The sequence below is a fragment of the Onychomys torridus genome, chromosome 10 (genome assembly GCF_903995425.1).
Source record: "Onychomys torridus chromosome 10, mOncTor1.1, whole genome shotgun sequence".
Classification (NCBI taxonomy): Eukaryota; Metazoa; Chordata; class Mammalia; order Rodentia; family Cricetidae; genus Onychomys; species Onychomys torridus.
Genome location: NC_050452.1, coordinates 23,713,958 through 23,734,599, shown reverse-complemented (window position 1 = coordinate 23,734,599; position 20,642 = coordinate 23,713,958). Strand labels below are relative to the sequence as shown.

Below are 20,642 nucleotides of genomic sequence, written 5' to 3'. Positions count from 1 at the left end.
AAGGAAAAGCTGGGTGAGGAGATATATACCCTGACTGAGCCGGAGACAAACATCCTCAGCAGCTCCAGGGAAGGAAAAGTTGGGTGAGAAATATATACCCTGACTGAGCCGGAGACAAACATCCTCAGCAGCTCCAGGACCCTGGACCAGAAGGAGGAGGCAATCTCACACAGACCGAGGTCTCAGGGACCTGGTGTGGGAGCAGAGGGGCCACTGCAATGCTGATGGCTGCTTCATAGCCACAAGGCCAGGCATTTTTCCGGAACAACTTCCCCGGAGCCTTGAGGACAACCAGAGGGGACATGTCCCCCTCATCAGCAAGAGCCACGGAGCCCGGATGAGCTCCTACTCCATTAAAATTTCTGGCCGCTTTTGGGCACAGAGCTAGCAGCACTAGCTCCGGGGGTCAATTCTTCAAAGCTGTGATTAACATAGTCATTAGCAGGGAAGGGGTCCTTCAGGCAGGAGGGTTCTGGGGCCGCTGCTGCCTCTGTGGCTAGTTTCTCCTCCAGTACCAGAGCTGGGTTAACATCAGGTCCTGCAGAGGAAAAAGAAGAGCATGCACCCACGGTCAGAGAGGCATGCCGATGGCACAGCCAGGTGTGCAAATCCAGAAAGTGGGAGCTGGGCTCCGACTTCATCTGCACCCCTATGCTCCCGCCTCACCCTGCCAACAGCCATTTCAGCCGGCATTTCCAACACCCCCGCTAGTCAGCCTCAGCAGGCGTGCTCTCTCAAGGGGGATCCCTGACAGCCAGTCTCTCTCTCTCCCTGTCTTCCTGGGGTAGTTTGGTACTGACACCACAAGCAACCCTGCTCTAGAAAGCACTGTTCCTTACTCTGTACCACAAACCCCAGGCACAGGGCAACCAGGGCTCTGTACTTACCATGTGCCGTTCTGGTCTCTGCCTACATACCCCCAGTTTCAGGGTATTCCCAGCTACAGTACAGCATTGAGGATGATGGGAGGCTTGCCAGGTCCTTGGTGCTCCCCAGCCTCTGTCCGTCTAGAAACTTCTAGTCCATAGCTGGAGCATTGCCCAGGACTGGTACTTATTGTCCCTAACACATACGCTCTCCTCCCCAAAGATGGCCAGTGAGATCCTAGAGGTGACCCGAGTGTCACCAAAAAACAAACTGACGTTGTGGCAAGTATTAACAACTGGCATCAGTAGTCAGCATTCCCAGGTTTTCTCTAAGAAAATATTGGAGGACGAGGTCAAGGTTTCAGGCACAAGGTCAGTCACTGCAGTGCTGGCCAGAGTAGCATAGAGTCAGAAATAATCTAATGACCAACGGCTGCAAGCTGCCTGAATAAACAGTGGAGGGCGTGAGTCAGATGAGGGATGCACACTTCTCCCTGGAGTGCTTGGGAGTAAGCACCGAGAAGCACCATTTCGGACCTACTGAAATCGTTATTAGTTCTAATACAGTCTTCAGACTGTGTTGTAAGCACTCCTTCTGCTGTTCGTGTCCCCGTAAATAAGCAAAGATGTTGCAGGATGGGGCGATCCGCCCTCCTAAGCAGCGGCTGTGGGTTTCTTCCTGGCTATCCTGGCCGCCTTGAGAACCATTAGCCAGACAGCCCTTATGCCTGCACCTGCCGTAAGAGGAACATGCCCCCTGGTGGTGTAGCCGGAGAACTGTTGCAACGGATGCTAAGAGGCAAGGCTGTGAGTGGCCCAAAGCACAAGCCAAGTGATGTCATTGATGCTGAGAGGGAAAGCTGCGATTGCCCCAAAACAGAGACTCGGTGACCACATCTGATGTTAAGAGGCAAGTCTGTGATTCCAAACATATACACTGTGATTGACCCAAACCAGACCACTTGCTCTATAAGCAAGCTGCTCGGAGTCTACTCAGGCAGTCTCACAGGCTACCCCCTGGTGTTGTAACTTCAGGCCTCTTGAGTGCCCATCCTCTTGGGTGACCCTTCCTTCCTTTTAGAAGCGTGGCTGAGCTGGTAACTGGACAAAGGAAGTAGCATGGATAGAACACTGCTCTGGCGGCTCCGGTAGCCTAGCCAGCAGAGACGGCAGCGGGGCAGCAGGCTACTTGAAGCCAGGCACTGCTTTAGAGCAGCCTCAGCAGGAAGAAGGGTGACAGGCGGAAAGAGAGGGCAGAGAACTAGACTCTGAGGAACTGCAGATGAGAAGCTGTATGCTCAGATTGCCCGAGGAGTCAAGTCCCCAGGGCCAAAGGTGTCAACAGCCTGGGCTGAGGGCAGTAACACCGGAGGCCACAGGGCTCAGGGTCCTCGCACCCAAGGCCTCCGTACCGGCTCCAGTACTGAAGGTGCCACTGCTGCTCCTGCTAAACGCTGAGGGGAATAAAATGCCAGAGACTGGCATTTAAAGAGCTTCCCTTTGCCTGCTGCCCATGATTTCTACCCAGGTGAAGGGGGAGGGGAGAAAATTTAAAACAAAACCAGATGATTGAGCATACAATGGGACAGTGTTTTCAAACTATGAGTTTTTACCCACTGAAGAATCATTAAATGAAACCTGTAGGTCAACACCAGAATTTTCAAATCAGTGATAGGAAAGAACCAAAAAATATCAGAATGCTTCGCGTATTAAGAGGAAGTACTATTTTATAAGATACTTGTCCTAGTTACATATGTTTGTTTGTGTGCCCACACACATCATTTCTCAGTGTGAAATATATTTCTGTGCTTAGGTGTGGCTCCGTGGTACAGCACTTGCCCAGCACGTACAATATTCTGGATTCTGTCCGCAGAAGCACCACAAAAGCGTGTGTGTGTGTGTGTGTGTGTGTGTGTGTGTGTGTGTGTGTGTACACGCATGTGTGTGTGTGTGTGTGTGTGTGTGTGTAAACACAAAGGCCATGTTTAAAAGTCCAACAGAGAAGTGCAACAGACCACACAAACAGTGCTGAAGACACAGTCAGTTCACAGAGAAAGGTGCCTGCAGCGTATTAAATGAAAATCAAAAGCTTCCAAAGTACGACCAAAGGTCGTAATCTTGACCTGGACTCCACGAGTTTTCCAAGGGAACAGGCCCCCTTTTGGTCAGTACTCATAACTGTGACATCCTGGCAGGGGTGGGCATGGGTACTCACCCAGATAGCTGAGGGCAACCGGCAGGAAGACCAGGCCATGCAGCAGACCCAGCAAGGTGATCAGGAGGTTGAGGCGGAAGAAGAAGATCTGGATAAGCTGGGCCTGGGCAAAGCCCAAGATGAGGATGCCTGGGAAGTTGGTCATAGCCACTCCAGCAAACACCTGCGTGGAGTGGGGGGTGTCTTAGCCAGGACTCGGGCAGGATAAAAGGGTCAGGTGGAGCACAGGATGACCCACCCCTCTCCACTCACCGCACTGCCCATGGAGACAGTAGCATCCTTGGCCCTCTCCAGCCGGGTGGGTTTGGTGCTTATCGCAAAGGACCGGGTAATGTGGGACACGAACTCCACAGACATGCCCACTGCCTATTGGTGGAGAGGGGAACTTCAGCTGACAAGGTAGAAGACAGGGAAGAGAGCTAGGCAGGTGTCTAGAGCCTACACAGAACTGTGGGGGTGGGGGGCTGGCATATGGGTTCAAATCTCCAACTGCCAAAGGCCACCTGTGACCCATCCTGCAAGTTACCGTGACAAGGTTGATGAGGGACACAGCATTGTAGCTGATACCCCACACGGCCATGAGGCCGATGGTGTCCACGAGGATCATGATGATGGAGAGCAGGTTGAGAATGCCCGAGCGGATGTCCAGGCCCAGCAAGAGGTAGCAGACCACAAAGGTGGGCACAAAGCAGAGAGCAAGTGTGAAGATCCCCTCGGGGAGAACCGTCAGGTACTGCTGATAGAACACATTGGAGATCCTGCCAGAGAGCAGGGCATGGTCAGGGCACCAGCCATCAGGTGGGAAGGACATCCCACCGCAGAAGGAAAACATCAGACTCACAGGTTGGAGTCGGATGCTGACCCGTGTGAGAAACGGGCAGGCCCCGAGCTACCCCAGGGGACACCAGAGACAACGATGGTCCTCATCCCCCAAGATCACTCAAAAGCCTGCAGCCCCCAACATCTCTTGGGTGGCTGTTACCTCCCACATCCCAGCCCCCCCCCCCCCCCCGCCAGTTCTCACGTGTAGGGGAAGACCTCAAAATTTGGGTCTGTCCCAGGCACTTTCCGGAGTTCAGCGGTGATATTGGCTGCTAGCAACCGGGACGTCCGGAGAGCTTCTGTGAAGTCCTGCGAGTTCCTCAGGGGCTTGTGGTAGGCCATGAACTGGGAGGCTGAAAGACCCCAGCACACGAGAGAAGTAGAGTCAAAGGTCACCCCCACTCCCATTTCCCAGAGTGACACAGGCGTGATCAGACTGGGTTCAGGGTTCTGCCAGTACTGTCTGAAAGTCCTAATTGATTTTCTACAAGATACCTGCATTTTCTTAGTTATTTTTCATGTGTTCGAGTGTTTTGACCGCATGTATGTCTGGGCACCACATGAATTCCTGGTGCCCATGGAGGCCAGAAAAGGGCATGGGATCCCCTGTAACTGGAGTTAAAGGCAGTTGTGAGCTGCCATGTGGCTGCTGGGAGTCAGACCCAGATCCTCTGGAAGAGCAGCCAGTACTCCAAACCTCTGAGCCATCTCTCCAGCCCCAAGGCCTGCATTTGCACTTTGTATCAGCCCCACCACCACACACACACACACACACACACACACACACACACACACCTAGCTGCTCCTGCCACTCTTTGAGACCAAGACTGACCTTGACAGATGAAGCCTAAAGGATTGTCCTTGGGGGCTGGAGAGATGGCTCAGAGGTTAAGAGCACTGGCTGCTCTTCCAGAGGTCCTGAGTTCAATTCCCAGCAACCACATGGTGGCTCACAGCCATCTGTAATGAGATCTGGTGCCCTCTTCTAGCCTGCAGGCAGAACACTACGTACATGTGTACATAATACATAAGTATTTTTTAAAGAAATCACCTCTACATACCTAACCTATAATCCCAGTACCCTCAGGCTGAGGTAGGAAAATTACTGCAAGTTTGAGGCCTGTGTGGGCTAGAGAGTAAGATACTGTCTCAAAATCAAAACAAAACTAAGAGATTTCCCTGGTGAAACCAAATCCTTCTTTGCATGCTTTCAAAACATGCACTGGATTTTACATAAAAAGTTATAGACTAATGTGGGCTATGTGAGACCCTGTCTCAACAGAAATTAATTTTTCAGTTTGCCTATTCCTATAGGAACAGACTAGAAAGGCAGACAGGCAAACAAAAATGAGTGACTTATTAGAGCGGTGGCTTAGGGATCCTGCCAATAAGTACAATAAACAACATTTGCTAATTGTGCTCAGTAGGTAATGTGTCGGCATAGGAAGTGAGGCCCTGCACACACCGGGATAACAAAGACAGATGAGACACAGTCTTAATGTACTAGGTGCCTGTGAAGCCTGGTGTCAGACCTGAGCACCTGCAGGGAATTCACAGCCAGAGGGATGGTCATCCCCATCCAGAGACATGGTCTAGCAAGTCTCGGGCAAGGCTTGGGCATATCTAACAATTTCCTGAGGATGCTGATTCTGTTGTGTGTGTGTGTGTGTGTGTGTGAGGGGTCCCTCCAAGAAACAACCCACATCTCTGTCCTTGACACCCCACTTCCTTTTGTTCACATGGGTTCTTCATGCCTTTACTGTCTAGAGATGTGGACCAGGGTAAGGTGGGCTGCCCTCTTGGAAGATAAGAACTTTATAGAAGAGTTATGGAGGATAGAATAAGTGTGCTACAATTTGTAGCTAGTAATTCCAATAATTTCAGTAAAAAAAAAAAAAAAAAAGGAATTCATTCAAAGCTTCCCCATCTCCCACAACAGCTCCACCAGGGTACTCAACCCTGGTGTGTACAGACATAACTACAGCTGGCTGCCTCCATGCAGATGGCTGTCTGGCTCTGCTACCTGCCGTGTTACGCTGACAGCACACTGGACCCTTCTCCCCGCCACTCCCACTTCATTCCACTACACAGAGGCATCCTACCTCATTTAGCCAGCAGCTGCTGCCGCTGACATCTCCACGTGAGATACACACGAGTGACTGTGTGTCAAGGTGAGTAGCCCCCAAGTATGACCTGAGCTGTTAGAAAGGCTGCCACACATTCACAGTGGCCATGGACTTCCGGTCAAAGAACGGCTGAAGTCCTAGCTCATGGAGCTGGGAAGTAGGTTCCCTGCTGACAGGCCCAGGACAGTTACACACACACACACACACACACACACACACACACACACACACACGATACCAATCAGACACATGCTCAGGCGCTCTCTTGGGGGGACTCTACAACAGCTAGCTGACTTGAGACCTCCTCCCCAAACCAGGCCACACTTACCTACAACCTGGCCATCTGCGCTCAAATTCACGGAGGTTCTATACGCTGCCAGACCCCTGCCAAGAGGAGGCCAGAGTAAAGGCTTAGTGGGGATGAGACCTTGTCCTGTCGACCCACCCAGCATACCCCAAGAAGGCCTTGCACCCCTGCATCCACCATCTCCAGAACCCACAAGTCTACCCCATCTCTAGCAGGAGTCACTCTCTGGACCTACCCTTTGGGACATCTGATGTTGGGTGGATCGTTCAGGAACCAGGGCAGGTACTTGTGAAACTGTTCTGCTGTGGGCCTCACGGGGCCCAGAGTGAAGTTCATGCAGTTTTTTAAACAGTTCAAGGACGCTGTGGGGAGGGGAGACTCTGGGCAATGACATACAAGACAAGGCACCACCAGTCCTGACTCCCACTCTGTGCCCCAATTGAAAGTCCCCCGTTCGGAGGGGTTCACTCCTGCCAGCCCCTGTTGTGGGAGATGTGCCCCTCCTGGTCCCTACAGGCTGGTAGGAGAGGGAAGTTAGGTCAAGACATGGGTTGTCTCACAGCTGTATACACAGCACCCCCATGTGCAGGGCTATAGCTCCGCTCCAACTCCGCTGCCCACAACCAGCATGGTCTCCAAGCAAAGGCATCATGCTCCATGCACAGGTATGAGTGTCAAGGGCCTAACCTGCCTGAACCCTATATGGTGGGTTCTTTCTTTTCTCTTGCCTCAGTGTCCCTAAGCTGTGGTGGACAATGAGCCCCCTGCAACCCCACACTCACTATCGGTTGAAGGACAGAAATCACCCTGATTGGGGCCAAAGATGTAAAGGCGGCAGCAGGAGGATGGGGTCAGCCAGTCGATGAAGTCGTCCACCCAGGAGGACGCAGCAATTGCCAGGTAAGACCTGCAGCCAGACAATGGGGAGCAGGTAGAGCCAGGGAGCCTGGTGGTGACTCCTGCCCGACCCCTGCACCGGGGCGCCTCTGGCTTTGTCAGCCTCGGAGGCAGCAGCACACACAGGAAGAGAAAACACAGAGGAGGCAGAGAGGGAGCAAGTCGGGCGTCGCCACTCACTGTTCAGGGAATTCAGTGGCGTACTGGATCTTCTGGGTTAGAGAGAAGCTGTCACAGCCGGCACTAGAGCAAATGGCATTCATGCCTGCCTCACTGGAGAAGTTGTAGCCTGAGGTGGTGACAAAGTACACCGGAGGCCCCACTTCAAAGTACCGGTTCAAATAGAGGAAATAGTCAACCAGGTAGGAGTCCTGGGAAAGAAGAGAATCTGTGAGGCTCAGGAGACCATATGTACCCATAATGGCCTTGCCCCAGTTCATACAGAGGTACATGCTGAGAAGTACGTGAAAATGTACCTACTAGAGTAAATGGAGAAGTACACAAAAGAACACATTCAGAGGTACACACACAAGGCAGACGCTCAGACGTATACACACAGATACACACTCAGATATGCGTGCTCAGAGGCACTTGTAAAGGAACTTACTCAGAAGTATACAGAGTGCATGCACACATACATACAAGATACAGATAGGGGCACACACAGAGCTGTGTACTTAGAGGAACAGGCCCTGACACACACGTGGAGTACATACCGAGAAACACACAGAGAGGTCCCAGGAGACAGCAAGTAGACCGATATATGCATTTTAAGAATTTTGGAAAGAGAAGAAAAATTAAAGAAACAGAGAGATTATTTGAAGAAATAATAGCCCAAACTCCCCCAAATTGATGAAAGACATAAATACAAACATTAGATGAATTCAGCAAGGTCTAATAGGACAAACCCACACAAATCTAGCCCAAAGCACATTGTCATGCACTGTCAAAAGCCAGCGTCAAAGGGCACTGGAGACAACCCAAGAGAAATGACTTGTCACAAGGAAGGGCTACGATGCATCTGTTTCCACATTTCTCATCAGCAACCTTGAAGAAGGTGGATTTATACAAAGTACTAAAGGGAAAAAGAGTCTCACTTCCAGCAAAACTGTCCTTCCAAGAGGCGGGCTAGGGATGAAGCTCAGGGGTGAGCGCGCATGGCGGCGTGCAGGGACTCAGTGGCTTAGGCCTAGTGTGGTGACGCACACCTTTAGTCCCATGACTTGAGAGGCTGAACCAGGTGATCTCTGTGAGTTCAAGGCCAGCCTAATCTATGTAGTGAGTACATAGTGAGGCAGGGCTTCATAGTGAGATGTTGTCTCAAAAAAAAAAAAAGTGTAGGAGGATGTGGTTCTTAGAAGAAATTAAAACATAAGTAAACAGAAACACCTCCCGTGTTCATGGTCTGGATGACAATATTGTTCCAGTATCAGTACTACCAAAGCAAAGCCATCTAAAGATTCGGTGCAATCCTGTGTATAAATACCAATGACAGTTTTTGGAGAAATCTAAAAATTTCAAGCTAAATTCAAATATAACCTCTAGAGAATTCAAATAGCCCAAGAAGTCTTAACAAAGAACAAGTTTGAAAGACTCACACTTTCTGGCTTGAAATTTGACTGATATGAGTGATGGTGGCCCATGACTTTAATGCTAACATTCAGGAGGCAGAGGCAGGTGGATCGCTGTGAGCTGGAGGCCAGCCTGGTCTACAGAGCAAGATCCAGGGCAGGCACCAAAGCTACACAGAGAAACCCTGTCTCAAAAAACCAAAAATAAATAAATAAATAAATGAATAAAAAAGAAAAAGAAATTTGACTCCTGAATCAAAGCAGGGGAGAGCTGATATGGGAGCAGGCATGGAGATCAGTGGCACACAATAAGGAGCCATGCACATGCATGCTTGAATGATTTTGGTAAGGGTGCCAAAACCATTTAATGGAGAAAAGCTACACTTTTTAGTGAATAGTCCTGAGGAAACTGGATGGAATTAAAATGTGGACACTATAAAGATCAGCTCAAAGCTGGGTGGTGGCTCTGAACACCTTTAATCCCAGCACTCAGGAGGCAGAGGCAAGAGGATCTCTGAGTTCGAGGCCAGCCTGGTCTACAGAGTGAGTTCCAGGACAGCCAGAACTACACAGAGAAACCCTGTCTCAAAACAAACAAACAAACAACAAAACCTCAAATGAATTAAAGACCTAATGTATGGTCTAAAGCTGTAAAAACCCCTAGGAGAAACAGAATTCCATTCCTTTGGATTTAGCAATTTCTTGAACATGGCACCAAAGTCAGGCAACAAAAGAAAAAAGATTGTGGATGTTTTAAAATGTTTCACTGGGGCTGGAGAGATGGCTCAGAGGTTAAGAGCACTGGCTGCTCTTCCAGAGGTCCTGAGGTCAATTCCCAGCAACCACACGGTGGCTCACAACCATCTGTAATGAGGTCTGGTGCCCTCTTCTGGCCTGCAGGCAGACATGCAGGTAGAACACTGTATACATAATAAATAAATAAATCTTAAAAAAAAAAAAATGTTTCACATACCAAGACACACTACCGCTAGAATAAAAAGGCAGCCCTCAGAAAGAGAAAAATGTTTTGATAATCTGGTCTCCAACAAGATGCCAATCTCCTGAATATACAGGGAACTCTTAAGCCTCAGCAACATCAACAACAAAAAGCCAATTCAAAAATGAGTAAAGGACTTAAACACATTTTTTTTCTTACATAAGATACATGGGACAGGCGGTGGTGGTGCACGCCTTTAATCCCAGCACTCGGGAGGCAGAGGCAGATGGATCTCTGTGAGTTCGAGGCCAGCCTGGTCTCAAAGCAAGTTCCAGGAAAGGCACAAAGCTACACTGAGAAACCCTGTCTTGAAAAACAAACAAACAAAAAACAACAACAAAAAAAAAGATACACGGGGGTTGGGAATTTAGCTCAGCAGTAGAGCGCTTGCCTAGCAAGCGCAAGGCCCTAGGTTCCATTCTCAGCTAAAAAAAATAAAAATAAAAATAAAAAATAAAAAAAAAAGATACACAGGTGATCAATATGTACATAAAAATATATGTAACATCTCTAGTTGTTAAAAATGCAAATTGATTTCAGGCAAATGGATGGAACTAGAAAATATCATCCTGAGTGAGGTAACCCAAACCCAGAAGGACAAACACGGTATGTACTCACTCATAAGTGGATTCTAGATATAAAGCAAAGAACAATCAGATTGCAACCCACAGAACCAGGGAGGCTACATAGCAGGGGGGACCCTAGGATGACTGTGGCTTATAATAAGTTTTGGTTTTACTCAATCACTAGGCAATCACTATTAGGATAAGAATTTGTACTGTATCAAGCTGATAATAGAAAATAAATAGATAGATGATAGATAGATAGATAGATAGATAGATAGATATGCATATTGAAACAACTATAAAGCCGGGCAGCGGTGCTGCTGGGAGTCTCAAGAGACCAAAGCAAGAGGACAGGGCTTTCCAGACCAGCCTGGGCCACATAGTGGGAGCTTGCCTCAACAAAACAAAAGAATCCACCACTACAGATACTACTTGTACCCTGTACCATGACTGTAGAGAAAGAAAGGAAGGAAGGAAGGAGGGAGGGAGGGAGGGAAGGAAGGAAGGAAGAAGGGAGGGAGGGAGGGAAGGAAGGAAGGAAGAAAGGAGGGAGGGAGGAAGAAGGAAGAGGAGGAGGAGAAAGAAGAAGGAAGGAGGAGGAGGAAGAAGAAGAAGAAGAAGAAGAAGAAAAAGAGGAGGCAGAGGAAGAAAGAAGACTACGATTACAAAGCGAGCTCCTGGACAGCCAAACAGAGCTGTTACACAGAGAAATACTGTCTCCAAAACAAAACAAAACAAACAACCAAACAGCCAAACAAAGGGCAGACAGGGTATGACTTTATAGCTTACTATAAAGTACTTTGCCAACAAAGTGGGAGATCCCAAATTTGATCCCCAACACTGAAAAAGAAAACACACAGAAAAATAACAAGTGTTGGGGCTGGTGAGTTAGCTCAGCAGTTAAGAGCACTTGTTCTTGCAGAGGACCGGGTTCAATTCTGAGCACCCACGGGGCGACTCACAACCATCTGTAACCTCAGTCCCAGGGGATCTGACACCCCTCTTTCTGATTTCTGCAAGCACTGCACCCAAAACATACATCCCGGCAAAATACTCATACACATAAAAATCATAAATCCGCAAACAAGCATCAGTGAGGAATTCACATAGAAGGAAGTAGCAGTCCCTGTGTAGACAGCCACACGAGGAGCCCTCCCATGTAAGGCGTCTTCTGTGGCCTGAGCCAGCACTCAGCCCTTACACTTAATAAACACAGATGTGGTTTCCGCATGGTGCCAGGCCTTGTCTCGTGTGTGTGTGTGTGTGTGTGTGTGTGTGTGTGTGTGTGTGTGTGTGTCCCGCCCGCAAAAAACAAAAACAAAAAAAACACCCTCTGGGCACTGCTGCCCCTGCCAGGTCTCAGGACCAAGGGCTGAGAAGAGGAAGCTCACCTCGGGCAGAGCCAGTTCCTGGTCCAGACCCACGCTGATGTGGCACATGAGGTAGAGATTTGCTCCAAATAGGGTCAGAAACAGCAGCAGCTGAGGGAGAAACTGGCACATGAGAACCTTCCCCAGACTGCCTCCACTTCCCCCAAACTTGAATGGCTTTGTTGGGAATTCTGGGAAACACCCTGGAGCTGGACAGACTCAAGCTCTAGCCGCCTGTATCTGCCCTGGACCTGGGCAGCCACCCCACCATGCTGTTCCCGGTCTTTCTCCCAAAGTGGCACAGCCCCCTCAGCCCACGCACCACAACAGGACGGGTGAACCCGTGCAGCAGGAAGGGAGTGTATATCTTCCGGAAGAAGCGGAGTAAGAGCCCCTCTTTTTGTTCAGGTTGGGGTAGTTTCCGGTTTGAAAAGCAGCATAAGAAGTCGGGGCGAGAGGCCTAGAGAATGACAACCTCTCAAGACCGGGTCCAAGGCAGACCCCAGGAACCACCCCACCTAGGGAAGCCCCAGAGATGGCCACTACCATTTTTATTGCCTTTATTTCCTGCCTTAATTAAACACTGAATTTTACATCATTAAAAAATACCACCTGCTGGGCGGTGGTGGCGCACGCCTGTAATCCCAGCACTCAGGAGGCAGAGGCAGGTGGATCTCTGTGAGTTCAAGGCCAGCCTGGTCTACAGAGCTAGTCCAGGATAGGCTCCAAAGCTACAGAGAAACCCTGTCTCGAAAAAACAAAAACAAACAAACAAACAACAACAACAACAAAAAACCCACCAGCTTGACTTCTGTTAACGTAATTTATTTTGTAAACCTACATACTTTTAGGAGGTTTGATTGCACTCCCCAAAATAAATTATCTTTCTATGGGAAATTACAGAACACAGAGCCCAAATATCCTCTGTCAGAATAACACTCCTGCCCCCAACCCAGCTCTCCTGGCTCTCTCTGTGGTAGTAATGCCACATCTTCCAGGGAATGTGGGGACCCAGGCAGGGTAAATCCCTCGGCCCTGGTCTAGTTGGCATTACCTCTTGCCTCTTGCTATCCAGGGAGAGTAGGGCCACAAAGGCAGTCATCTGGAGCAGGAAGTCGAAGATAATCGCTAAGCCAGCAGTCAAGGCAAAGGTCCTCACAGCTGGCATGGGGGTCAGGGCCCCTGTTGAGGGCACAGAGTCTGTCAGATCATCCTGGCATCGTGGGCCAGATGTCAGCACAGATGGTTTAAAGCAGGAAATGCCCACTGCCTTCTGAGAACCTCGCCCCCACATAGACCAAGCTTCCGCGTGGAGGAGGACAACCCTCGCTCACCTAGAAAGAAGCAGATGGCCTCAGAGAGGCTGCACAGCAGCATGCTGGGGGCCACACTGCCCAGCGTCCGGCCAATGTGAGCCTCTCGCTCTTCCCCAGGCTTCCTAGGCAGCCTCTGTGTGGGCAGAGAGAGGGAGCATACAGCGTCTGCCAAGGTCACCAGACTTTAAAGGCCAGCAGTGGGTTGGTGAAGGACTTAGCCTCCTGGCCAAATCTGAGGAACTGCCAGACCTTCTGGAGACGGGAGAGCCTCCTAACAACTCACAGCCACACTTTCTGCTTCTGTGTTGTGGCCTAAAGAACCACTCAGTGAATAGTAGACATGAAAGGACCAAGCATTCTTGTCACTAAGCACTTGACAGCAGAGAGGTGTTATATGGACTCTGGTTTGTGCTTGCCATGGGACACCACACACAGTAGTGTAAGGCAGGAAGGTGGCAGCTCTAATACAGGAACACAGAAAGCTCACTGGACAGTGTATGTGCTCAGATGAAAACAAGTTCAAGATGACACAAGAAGTCTGAGTGAATTTGTGTCAACCCACGCTACTTCCTACACGTAGAAGGCTGCGGAGAAGCGTCCGCAAGAATACAGCAACTCTATGTGGGCTTCGTCTAATGAGGATGTTGGGTTGCCAGTGGGTACAAAAAAACCCCTCCCTTCTTACCTGGTACTCCAGAACAAAGATGAAGATGTTGTCCGCTCCCACAGCCAGCACCAGGAAAGGTACCACTTGGATGATAACCAGAGAGGAGGGGACACCCAGGTAGGAGTAGAAGCCCATGGAGGTCATGACTGCTCCCACCACAACAGCCACCCCACCTAGGCCCAGAGTCGCCTTGGAATCCACCTGCAATGCAACTAGGTTCAGCCCGTCGGCTACCAGAGCCCCTGCCCAGATCCTCCTTACTCCCCAGCGTGGGTGAGGAGCCTCGGGTGCTCTTGGTGCTCACAGGTGCTCAGTGCCTCCCACCTCAATAAAGAACCCATATGTGTGTTAAAGTCTCTCGGCTCAACCATCCCCCCAGAGGCAGGCCCATGGCACCCAAACGTGCAGGTGTGTCTGGCTGCATCTGCCTAGAATTGTGTTGCATGGCCTTTTAAATGGCAGCTTAGCGTGTGGATAGTGGGGCTACGTTAGAGGGCAGGAAGAAAACTTCCAACACAGAGCACATCCAAGAACTACTACCCTTGGAGGGGTTCTCTTTGAATGCACCTAACTTGCTGTGTTGAAGAGCCCTCTCTAGGAACACTCCAGAAGGCCTTCTAGAGATGTCCTAGGCCCTGAGTCCCTCTCGCGCCTCCCACTCTCACCACTATCCGGCTGCATTTGGAGTAGCTGCCCAGGGCCAGGGAGATGTACAGAAAGACGATAATGTAGCTGACGGCGAAGACAGGCAGGTCCTGGATGGTGGTGCGATTGATCTCATCCTCCAGAGAGCGCTACAAGGACACAGCCAGGTCACTGGCCACATACTGGGTTTCTTTGCTGAGTGGCCCGCTGATGCTCTGGGGAACTACAGGAGCCTCTACTACAAGCACCACCATATCAGGGTGGGCACAGGCTTTCACTGCCCAGGGCCATTCAGGAACAAGTAGAGCCAGGATGTGGATTTGACTGGAATTGGCCCAAGATGATTAGGGAATGCAAACATGGAACCAGGAACTCCGCAGGGTCCCTACCTCAGTTGAGAATGCCACTTGGAACTTGTCAGTCGTGCTGTTCTGAAAGGCTTGCATTTCCTTCAAAAAGGCCTCCTCCCAGAGCTTAGCCTGGGCCATTCGGGGATCATCAGCGGGGTAGTTATTGAGCGAGAAGGTTATGATCAGCGCCTCCGCCTCGGAGTAGTCCGTCCCTGGGAAGAGAAACTCTGAGCCTCCCTCCTAATACACCCTTGCCCCTCAAGTTGTGCTCTTCCCCATTCCTCTTCCTCTCCTGCCCCCCCCCTACCCCAACAATAGCCTTCTCCAATGTCCCAATTCCCTTTCCCAGCACAAACCCAGGGCTCCCAGGCAGCACTAAGAGATGAGGGGGAGGGGCTGGAGAGGTGGCTCAGCAGTTAAGAGCACTGGCTGTTCTTCCAGAGGTCCTGAGTTCAATTCCCAGCAACCACATGGTGGCTCACAACCATCTATAGTGGGATCTGATGCCCCCTTCTGCAGATAGATCGCTCATATACAAAAAAATAAATAAGTCAGAGAGAGAGAGAGAGATGAGGGGAATGGCAGAGGGAAGTAGGAAGTATCCTCTGCAGCCCCCTTAAGCCAGTCCCCCAGGAACTAGAAACACCCATCACACTCATCACCATGGCCTCTCCCTTCTACCTATTATTCCTACCTCAAAATTGCCTCTTCACTTACCTTTGTACCCCCCGACAGCAAGGAAAGGGAAGACAGGGGCCCCGTAGTCAGCTATGCAGCTCAGACCCAGAGATGTGCCATCTTTGAACGTGAGAGGGGCACTAGAGGGAAACCACAAAGGGAAAGATACTTTCCTGTCTCTGCCTGGTGCCTTTGGCCCCACCCTACCCCAGGCCCTCAGCTCCCTGAGTGAGGAGCAAAGGCTTCAGACTACCTGGCCCAGAGGGTTCAAAGTGACCATCTTTCTATAAGGTGGTCTCCTGTGGTCCTCCAGTCCACAGAACGAGGTAGGGGCTGCCTCAGGTGTCTCCCTTGGACAGATACTGTCTCTCTGTGCTTCACATTTCCCCTTCCAGACCTGCCGTTACCCCAGCTCCAAATGAGCACCCCAATTACGTGAGAAGGCCAGATTTCAGCCGCGACCATCTCCTGCACAGGTCCTGCTGTTCTTCATTTCCTCCTTCCCAGAGCCTGAACCCTCCATGTGTTGAGTTGAGCCCTGGAGCTCAGAGCCACATGTCTACAGCTACCCAGCCAGTGCTCTTGGACAGGCTTCAACTAAACCCTTTCTGCCGAGCACAAAAGCTCTTTACACACATCCTCAGCTCTGAGGAGTATATCAGTCAACAGCACCATCTGAGAGAGCCAAATTGCTGTGTGACCTGAAGCAGCTTACCCTACCTTCCTGAACCTCAGTTTTCCAGTCTATGAAATAAGCATAATCAGCTCACCAAGAGTTTCAAGCATCCAAAATCAAAATAAAGATGGCACCAGCCAAGCACGATTGCCCAGGGCTGCAACCTCTGTTACTCGGGAGACTGACGGAGGAGCGTGGATTTGAGGACAACTTTTCAAATAGTGTGACTCACTATCTTAAAACAAAAATCAGCAAGAGCAACAAAAATCTCACAGCATCTAGGATGGCTGATCTCTGATGCCTATCAACGGCCTCTCTGTTCTGCTGTATCACAGACACCCAAGAAGCAGCCTGCACTTGACACTCAGCTGAGGATGGACAGACAACCAGTAGCATGGAGATATAGCAGAGGCTTCCTCCTTTAATCTAGGGAATCTTTTTTTTTCTTTTTTCTTTCTTTCTTTTTCTTTTTCTTTTTCTTTTTGTTTTTTGGTTTTTTTTTGTTTGTTTGTTTGTTTGTTTTTTCAAGACAGGGTTTCTCTGTGTAGCTTTGCGCCTTTCCTGGAACTCGCTTGGTAGACCTGGCTGGCCTCGAACTCACAGAGATCCGCCTGCCTCTGCCTCCCGAGTGCTGGGATTAAAGGCGTGCGCCGTCACCACACGGCCATCTAGGGAATCTTAAAGGCTGGCTCTGCAAGGTCAAAACTGTTTTCATAACAGCACTCATGCGCTTGGCTGCTGTAGCCCTCACCTGCTCGAGTGTAGGAGAAGAAGGCTGTTGGGGCCCTTCACGCTCCTCTCCTTTCTCCAGGAACCCCACCGCTCCTGACCCTCTCACCACCCTTCCCTTGGCCCAGTGGCCTTGCTGGCATCCTGTTTATACCTCCCAACATGGGCAAAGCCAGGAGCAGAACCTCAATGGCGTCAAGGTATGGATGAAACTGCCCTAGAATACCTGGCCTGATGCCTGGGACCCAGAGACTAGCCAAGTCTTGGTCAAGTCCAAATGAACTTATTTCTAGCCAATTCCTAGGCTATCAAAAGCCCTACAGATCCTGACAGAGTCAAGAAAACAAAATAGTACAAGCATAAACACTGTCTGAGCCATCACTTTGGGGTTTAAACTAAGACTACACCAAAGGCGGAAGAGAGGGCTCAGTGGCTAAGTGCTGTTCCTGCAGAGGACCAGAGTTCAGTTCTCAGGATCCACCTGGCGGTTTACAACTGACCTTAACTCCAGTTCTTGTGAATCTAGCAATTTCTTCCGGCCTCTGCGGCATCAAGCACATATATAAGCCATGCATATACATACAAAAGAAAAATATTTGGCCGGGCAGTGGTGGCGCACGCCTTTAATCCCAGCACTCGGGAGGCAGAGCCAGGCGGACCTCTGTGAGTTAGAGGCCAGCCTGGGCTACCAAGTGAGTTCCAGGAAAGGCGCAAAGCTACACAGAGAAACCCTGTCTCAAAAAAACCAATTATATATATATATATATTTGTTCATATGAAATTAAAATAATTCTAAAAATTATTAAGATCACAGTAGGGGCATCATGGACAGAAAGACCACACGGACTGCGTTGGAAGGACTGGTAAGACAAAGGTACTGCGGAGAACAGGGGTCCAATGGGACTAAGCTCTGAGAAAAGACTGAAGCGGACTCGGACACACAATGATGCACACACATAGGAGCTCTCCCCGACTCTGATGGAGCTGCATTCTGGCCTGGTTCCGGGGGGGGTGGGGGAATAGCAGTTCCTACCTGCTCCCCTCCCCTCAGATCTACTCACTTTGCACAGTATAGGAAGTGGTCCCTCCAGTCCACCAGGGAAGTCTGGCCACTGAGCGTCTGATTGGCCGTGAGGAGCAGGAGCGTGCGGTTGTTCTGGAAGTACTGAAGGAGGCTGTTGACACAGCAGTCGGAGAGGCTGGTGTTGTACGGCTTGAGGGGGGCATAGCAGATGTCCTGCAGGGAGATATTCCGCTGGGCCTCCGGGGACCACACCTGCAGCTGTCGAAGCCTCTCTTGGAGCCCCAGCAGGTCCAGCAGCAGGTCCAGGGACAGGATCCCGCTGAAGTTCTTGGGCCCTAGCAGCAGGGAGTCGTACCTGTAGCTGGACCTGTTCCGAGCTGTCACAAAAACCTGGTTGGTTCGGAAGAAGGGGCCAAAATGCTCGTCATGGAAAGCCTTCTCTTCCCGGGCTTGGCTTCTGGGGGCCGACCATAGTTCCACAGGGTCTGTGGTGAGTTCTATATAGGTGAGGCCTACTGACAAAGCTATCACAACCACTAAGGACAGTGCCAAGACGGTGAGTGGCCATGAGGCCACCCTGGTGCCCCAGCTCTGGAAAAACCGGCCAAGGACGGTATGAGGTGAGAATCTGCTCTTCAGAGGGAGGTTTGGAGCTCCCTGGGGGCCTGTTGTCTTGCCCTTATTCCTGTTAGAAACCACTCGGAGATGCACAAGGATGGCAGTGAGCAACACAAAGACGGAAGTGAAGATAATGATGAGAGCCAGCCAGCCTGGCATTTTACCCATGTAGAAGGAAGGGCTCAGGGCCGGAGGCTGAGGAATGACAGGGCAAGACGCTGCACAGTCCTGGCAGGAACAGGCTGCCAGGTCTGCACCCTGGGTCTCGTTGCAGGGTGTGATCTCCCCATTTAGAGGCTGCATCCCATCTGGCAGGGCCTGGCCAGACTCCAAGAGGTGGAAGGTGATGTCCAGAGGAGCCAGGCCGTTCCCTGTGTCTCCCTGGAAGTTCAGCCATCGCTGGGCATTGCAAAGGGCAGAGCCATACACCCCACACATGCTGCCCACCGCCAGTGATGCAGCCGCAGGGATGCGTACCCGGCTACAGGACTCATAGGCCTTCTCTGCAAAGCTGCGCTGGTAAAAGGCTTCATAGGCCACCACAGCTGGAAGCTGCCCGGTGCCCCGCTCAACCACACGGGTGACGTTGATGAAGAGGCTCTGGTTAGGGCTGCAAGTGTTGTGGCAGTGCAGGCTCACAAAATTGTCAGAGCAGGCTGGGCAGCGGGTGAGGAGGGCCTTGGTGATAGACATGCTCTTTTCTAACGACACCAGCTGACTGGCAGAGCAACAGGCAAAGGTGGTGTCGGGGCCATTGTACAGGCGGGGGCAGATGCGCTGGAGGAGGGCCAGGTGGGTACCTGTGACATGCTGGGCCGGGGTATTAGACAGGCAAGATACGTTGGACAGTGACGTGAGGCCTCCAGACAGCTCTGGATTCTTCCCACACTCGTCATAAAAGGTACAGAAGCCAGCCTGATGAATGGGTGTGTATATCTCACCCTGGGCCTGTGGAGAAAACCAATAGCACCCATAAGCCCTGAGGCTGGTTGGCCCAGTCAAGGCAGTGAGAGGCCAGAGAGAATGCATGGGACGAGAGGACACTAAATTGGGGGCTGGGAGAATTATGGGGAGGGTCGAGGGGCATGTGCTATGCTTAGGATGCCAATGGAGGAGAGACACTCTCCCAGTGGATACTGATAGGGTTATTCAGAAAAGGAAGTGACCGGATATTGTGTGGCTTTAAAAGGTCATCATGCAGAGGAGATGGAGAGGTAGAGAGACCCTACCGCTGTCGGTCTGAATCTCTAGGCTCCACTCCACACCAAGGCCAGAGTCCCTTGTAAAGGGTCTGTACAAGAGCCTCCCATCCCATATCCTGTTATCCAAGGCTATCACCCACCTCTGAGAGCAAGCAAGGATGGTAACAAGACCTCCTCCCAAGCCCAGAATATTTAAGGTGATGTTCACCTAGGATCCACCTCCAGCACCCGACTCAATCCTCACTTAACCACAGGCAAAGGCCCCATACATTTGCCTCTCTGACCCTCTGTCCCTTCAACCCCTTGACCTGGAAACTGCTCCGCCAGCACTTCTCTGTGGGCCTGGGAAACCTCCCACAGCTGTGTGACCCTGCTTCGATATCAGGTACCCAGCTTGCCTTGCCCTTAATGGGACGTACTAAGAAGTAGCCATGAACAATGGACTTACTGAATTCAGGAGTAGGGCCCAGAGCAGCCATCCCTGTAGGCCAGCTGCCATCCCAGGTCCAGGAAGTGACCAAGGAAAAGTAGGGCCAGGTCTCAGGGACAGCTGGGAAAAGCTGAGGTCTGGCTACCGAAGTTACACATTAAGGCAGCCTCCTCCTCCTAGTGACAACCCTCGCCTCGCAAGTTAGGACCAATAGGGCTGTGCACTTCTGGTTAATGATTCACATGGTCTGTCCCCTCCTATCAGATGGCTCCACTCCATGTACCCCCTCCTTGGTAAACTTCCTAGTGAAGGTGCTAGGGTCCCCCTGAAGTCTAATGTGGCTACAGCCAGCTGGGCAAGAGATGCAGGGTTGTACTTTCGCTAGACCGGGCGCTGGCCTGTTTTTGGCCTTGGGGGCTAAACGGAGCCGCAGAACGTCAACATGATCCTGGGCTTGGCGTCCAACCTGCACTCTGACCCATCGCTCTTCAGACCAACATCAAGGATAGGCTCAGACTCACCTCTGTCATCCTAGCAACGGAATAATTGATATTAGCACCTAGATAATAA

At 50.8% G+C, this 20,642-nt stretch overlaps 1 protein-coding gene across 1 annotated transcript; it reads right to left on the bottom strand.

The window, feature by feature from the left end:
• Positions 1 to 353: 353 nt before the first annotated feature.
• Npc1l1 (NPC1 like intracellular cholesterol transporter 1) lies at positions 354 to 20,141 on the bottom strand. The gene is made up of 19 exons (XM_036201656.1): positions 20,091 to 20,141; positions 17,860 to 19,388; positions 15,433 to 15,533; positions 14,755 to 14,927; positions 14,386 to 14,514; positions 13,739 to 13,921; positions 13,072 to 13,186; positions 12,792 to 12,919; positions 12,060 to 12,197; positions 11,759 to 11,848; positions 7,414 to 7,604; positions 7,119 to 7,243; positions 6,572 to 6,698; positions 6,358 to 6,413; positions 4,106 to 4,256; positions 3,608 to 3,839; positions 3,334 to 3,447; positions 3,082 to 3,244; positions 354 to 538 (listed from the first exon to the last, which is right to left on the bottom strand). The coding sequence occupies exons 1-19, from the start codon at positions 20,139 to 20,141 to the stop codon at positions 354 to 356; spliced, it is 3,981 nt and encodes a 1,326-aa protein (XP_036057549.1).
• Positions 20,142 to 20,642: the final 501 nt, after the last annotated feature.

Bases quoted from the DNA above. Each gene is read 5' to 3' on its own strand.
- Npc1l1 (XM_036201656.1), bottom strand. From the start codon at position 20,141: ATGGCAGCTGGCCTACAGGGATGGCTGCTCTGGGCCCTACTCCTGAAT. The intron at 11,849-12,059 runs GTGCGTGGGCTG...TTTCTCCCTCAG, and splicing joins GGTTCACCCGTCCTGTTGTG to CTGCTGCTGTTTCTGACCCT. The intron at 3,245-3,333 runs GTGAGTGGAGAG...CACTCCACGCAG, and splicing joins CTGTCTCCATGGGCAGTGCG to GTGTTTGCTGGAGTGGCTAT.